The 5153-nt window shown below is 36.2% G+C and overlaps 1 protein-coding gene across 1 annotated transcript; it reads right to left on the bottom strand.

Moving 5' to 3' along the window:
• Window positions 1-1852: 1852 nt before the first annotated feature.
• LOC104101969 (receptor-like protein Cf-9 homolog) lies at window positions 1853-3216 on the bottom strand. Its single transcript, XM_070194049.1, has 2 exons — window positions 2818-3216; window positions 1853-2266 (listed from the first exon to the last, which is right to left on the bottom strand). Exons 1-2 carry the CDS (start codon window positions 3214-3216, stop codon window positions 1853-1855), a joined length of 813 nt encoding a protein of 270 aa, XP_070050150.1.
• Between the last annotated feature and the right edge of the window lie 1937 nt (window positions 3217-5153).

The raw sequence follows: 5153 nt of genomic DNA on the forward strand, positions 1-5153 counted from the left end.
GAAAAAACCCGAAAACCCGAGAAAAATCGAGATTGAAAAATCCGACTTTGTTGGTTTGGTTTGGATTATAAATTAAAAAATCCGACACCATTGGTTTGGTTTGATAATTGAAAAATCTAAACCAACCCGACCTATATACCCCTACTTTGCACATAAGTATACTATGTGAGCCCCACTTTAATTTATTCTCACATTCAGTACATCAATTAAAAATTACACCAATTATGTAATGTTAAAGTGTGTAAATATTTATTGTCTTAATATTTTATATTGATATAAGAAATAAGAACAAACTGAATATTAACTACTAATCATTTTTCATGAGTCAATTTTACTAAGTTCCAGAATTTGATCAAACTTTGGATCGCATTTTTCAATCTGTGAGTTCAAAAGAATCAGTGTTCTTTTCCACTTGTATTTTCGTCCACTCTACGGTAACTAAGTGGTTAAGTTAATAGTATGGAATAATAGATTTTGATTTATGTCAAGATTTATCTTCATAAATTAAGATTAACTTCTAGCTTATCTATATCAAGCTTTATCTTTATATATTTATTTCTCCATTGCTATTGTCTTCGACATAAACAAACTCGATATAATATTATTCTTTTTATAAGAAAAGCAAATTAAAGGAGATCAAACTTTGTTATTTTGTGAACTGATTATAGAAAAGATAGTTCTCCAATTAGAATATTACATTATTTGTCTTTTTTGCCTTCTAGACTTGGTAGGCGGTTGCCTACATGCATCCAGGGACTAATTGACACAGTTTCAGACAGAGGATGCTGCTCTAGTTTGGTTGACTTTTGGCATGTGAATAATCGTAAATGAAAAGGTTGTTTCCTCTTTTGTGTAATTGGCAAGTTTTCATAACTGCTCAGCTAACGAAAATTATCCTTGTGGAGCTTAATTAACAGAATCAAATTGAATTAAAATACTAATTAGTACATTCAGATTAAAAAATGTATGGAACATATCCCATCTGGTATAGTTAAGTTAATAAATTTGAAGCGTACAAAAATTGACACGTTGAGATCTCCAATACTGATATTTGTCCATTTTCCGATTGTAGTCATCAAATCTACTTAAAAGTATTGGTGAAAATACATGTATAATTGACAAATGAAAATTAAGATTTGAAGGTGAGATACAGATGTGTCGCTCGGGCAGTGGTAATACTTTTGGTCTGTGTTTTTTCAGCAGCACAACAATATACATGATTAAAGAATAAAGTTGGATAAATTGTCGATAAATCTAAAGCTCCACCACGATAATATATTTCATCCACTGTAAAACTCCATTTTTATGTTGGAACAATTAATTAGGATCTTCTCCTTCACTTATCACAATTTTCATACACCACTAAGAAGAAGCCTATTTATAGTCTACCCCAAAATAACTAAAAATTAGGCGAGCATAACAATATTAGCATCATAGATCTAATAGCTGATGATTCAGTAGACCTATTAGTTTGAAAAAGGTACGTATGTACGAGGTGGTCAAATTGACCATTTTTTGTCGAAAAATTATACTGTGTATATAGATAAAATATTAGATTCTAGAGGTGTATAACATATATTGAACACCTTTGTCGAATTTTTTTCCCCACTTCTTTCAAGTCTTCGCCCCTGCGTATGTAGTGGATGAAAACAAGGAACTCTCCGACTGTCTCTGGTATGCCTTCAATAAAACTGTGGGACAAGTTGAGAAGATGAAGAGATTTGAGCTCTCCGACTGTCTCTGGTATGCCTTCAATAAAACTGTTATTCGACAGGTCAATGGAGTTGAAGATAACAAGAATTTTTCCTATGGTGACTTCTCGTCCTTTAAAAGAATGAGTGACTGTGTCCTATTAATAAGCTATTGACGCTAATTCAGACTGAAAATGCAGATGATCAAGGCGTGGATGTGCTTCCACTGAGTCAATATTCATAGCTTCCATATCCAAGAATATATTTCTTGGTAGAATGCCACTGAAATTATTGGAAGCTAGGTCAATTATTTGGAGAGCAGGCCAGGTGTAATTGACCCTAGAGCAACCAATGTTGCCATGAAAATTATTGAAGCGTAGCACAAGTACGTGGAGATTTGAAAAGCTCTTCAACCAGTAGGGCAAGGTATCAGTTATCTTGTTGTTTCCCAAGTTTAACACCTTCAGTTTCCTGCAATTGGATAAAGACCGAGGAATCTTCCCTTCCAAGTGATTTTGCCTTAGATCTATGGTCTCCAAGCTACACTTCTCTGAAAAGTTTCCAGGTAAATTACCCTGACATTGTTTCTTCCAAAGTTCAGCACTTTCAAACTACGGCTGCTTTGTTTAGCTAAACATGCTGGTATTTTGCCACTCAATTTCTTGCTGGACAAATCAAGTACTTCAAGATTGGCCGCGCTACAGATTGAAGAAGGGATAGTTCCACTGATTGTGTTGTTTGTAATTGAGAGGAACACGGCACTTGCGAGGTGATTGCCTACTAGTAGTAAATTTATTGCTGGTGGTATAAAGCTGTACGTGGTGGTAATGGAATTTCCCCCGTAAGCAGATTCAAATGTAGATCCAGGGAATCTATATTGCGAACTCTGTAAGGCTCCTGCAAGTGTGTGAACTAATTACGAGATAGATTCAGATCAGTGAGACCTCCATCCCATATCCAGTTTGGAATTTCACCTTTGATATGGTTGATCGACAGATCTAACAACGTCAACTCAGATTGCTTCTTAAGGAAATTAATATTATACAGATTACAAGAGGCCAACCTTAAGATACTCAAATGGGGGAGCAACGCGAGTTCTGATTCACTTATATTTGTGTCAACAAACTGATAACCTATTGTAGGACAGAACAAGAGCAACAAGGTTCTTAAGCTTTGTGAACTTTTTCCACTGTACAGTACCATTGAATTTGTTGTAAGAAAGTGCAAGTTCTTGTAGATGGCATAGCTCAAAGAAAAACCCTGGTATTGGCCCTTCCAAGTTATTGCCAACCAAATAAAGCTTTCTTAGTTGAGAAGAAGTCACAAAATGTACTTCAGTTATTTGGCCAGTAAAATTGTTGGCGGACAAATCTAAGAACTGAAGTGACAGTAAGGAAAACAGTGATGCTGGAATTAGCCCAGAAAGTGAATTTTCACGCAAAATAAGGGCTATAAGATTCTCAAGGCCAACCCAGTGAGAGGACAAAATCTCACCGGAGAAATTATTTCGTTGAAAATTTATCATGGTAAGATTTTTGGATTGCCTAAAGGATAGTACTGATCCAATTAATAAAGAGATTCTGGGAGAAATCCAGATAACGAAGCTGGGTAAGATTTTCTATAGAAGATGGGATTTGACCTGTAAAATTGCAACCCAAAAGATCAAGTTACTAAGGAACCCAATGGACTTGGGTAAACTTCATAAGAAATTTGTATAGCTAAGAACCAGACTCTGTAAAGATGCATTTGAAGGAGATTCAGGTAAAGAACCCCAAGCACATAATTGTTTGACAAGTCAATTGTCTGCAAAGTTGGTACTTGGAATATTTTCTGAGGTAGATCTAATGGAGTTCTAAACCAAAGCACAAATAGTTACACAACAGTAGCAACTGTTTATTTAATTTGTTTGTTTTGGGCCACTTTGTATATTGGGCTAGTTTTGCAGGTATTTGTATTTAGTGGTCACAATATTGCCGGGTTAGTAGTTTTAGGCCCAAACTATAAATAGAGTATGGTAGCTGTTTGTAAGACCGATCGGGTCATTATTCTTTACACAGATAATAAAATGGAGCTCTTTCTCTCTTTGAAAATACATTCGAAACCCTAATCAAATCCCCTCATTTTTTTCTCATCTTACAATATTTTCATGGTATCAAAGCGATGATTCTGGTGCATCTCGAGCTACTCGTTCTTCCGATCCTACCCCGGTCAATTTTGGTTGAATGTTTTGGTCTTCGATTGTTCAAAAACTCGGAGATTTTTCTTTCAAAAGGAGCAACTTTTTATCGATCTGCACTCTAGACCAGAGTTAGGGTTATTTTCCGGCGTTTTAGGTTGAAACTTGACAAGTGTTCATGACTCTGATTTGCTCAGTGTTTGGAGCTAGGGTTACATATGGTTTTCGTCATCTGAAGGTCGTTCTTCTCTAGTAGCGAAAAAGTTGGGAAAATTCGTTCCTCTTCTTGTGTTTAGGACTGCTGCATGTAGTTTTTCTTGTTGAAATCTTTGTTGCAATTTTGTTCCCTGTACTCGTCGTTTTATCAATACTGTGTGATAACCATGGGATCCACTGATACTTTTTTCCCTGATCCCTCAATTCCCCTGTTTGGACATTCCTCTGATATTCCTGGTATTTCATTAGTTCCTGCTTCTTTTTCGGGTAGTGGTTTTGGGGGTTGGAGGAGAAAGATGATAGTTGCTTTATCTACTAAAAACAAGATAGCTTTTGTTGATGGTACATGTCCTTGACCTCTTACTACTGGGTCTGAACTAAAATTATGGTATAAGTGCAACAATATGGTAATATCATGGTTGGCAGCCTCATTATCCCCTGAGATAGCTGAAAGTGTGTAATACTCTAAGACTGCTCAGAGTATTTGGGTGCAATTACAAACTAGGTATGGGACTGCAAATAGGACCAAAATATTTGAACTAAAAAGGGAACTTACATATACTTCCCAAGGTGCATTAGATATAGATTCATACTTTAATAAACTGAAGAGGTTATAGGATGAGTTGGGAGTGATGTGTACTAACCATGGACAAAGATGTACTTGTGCTGCAAAGCCTGGTATTCTGCAAGAGGATGAGGAGAATAGACTATTTCAGTTCCTCATGGGGTTGAATGAAACATATATGGGGTGAGGAGCAATCTTATTATGATACAACCTCCACCTAGCCTTGACTGTGCTTATAACATCCTTCTTAATGATGAAAAGCAGAGGCAAGTCCAGTCCAACTCTCAGTTCAATCCTGAATCCATGTCCTTCAATGTTAGTATACAGATTAAGCCTGGTTTTGGTTTCAATCCTAGTGCCACTTCCAATCCTCCTCCTCCCAGACCATATGCACCAAGAATTAACTTTTATCAGAATAGAGCACCCCTGTTCTGTAAATATTACAAGAAATCTGGACATCTGGTTAAAAAATATTATAAACTCCATGGGTATCCACAAAGTCCCA

The sequence above is a fragment of the Nicotiana tomentosiformis genome, chromosome 1, assembly GCF_000390325.3.
Source record: "Nicotiana tomentosiformis chromosome 1, ASM39032v3, whole genome shotgun sequence".
Classification (NCBI taxonomy): Eukaryota; Viridiplantae; Streptophyta; class Magnoliopsida; order Solanales; family Solanaceae; genus Nicotiana; species Nicotiana tomentosiformis.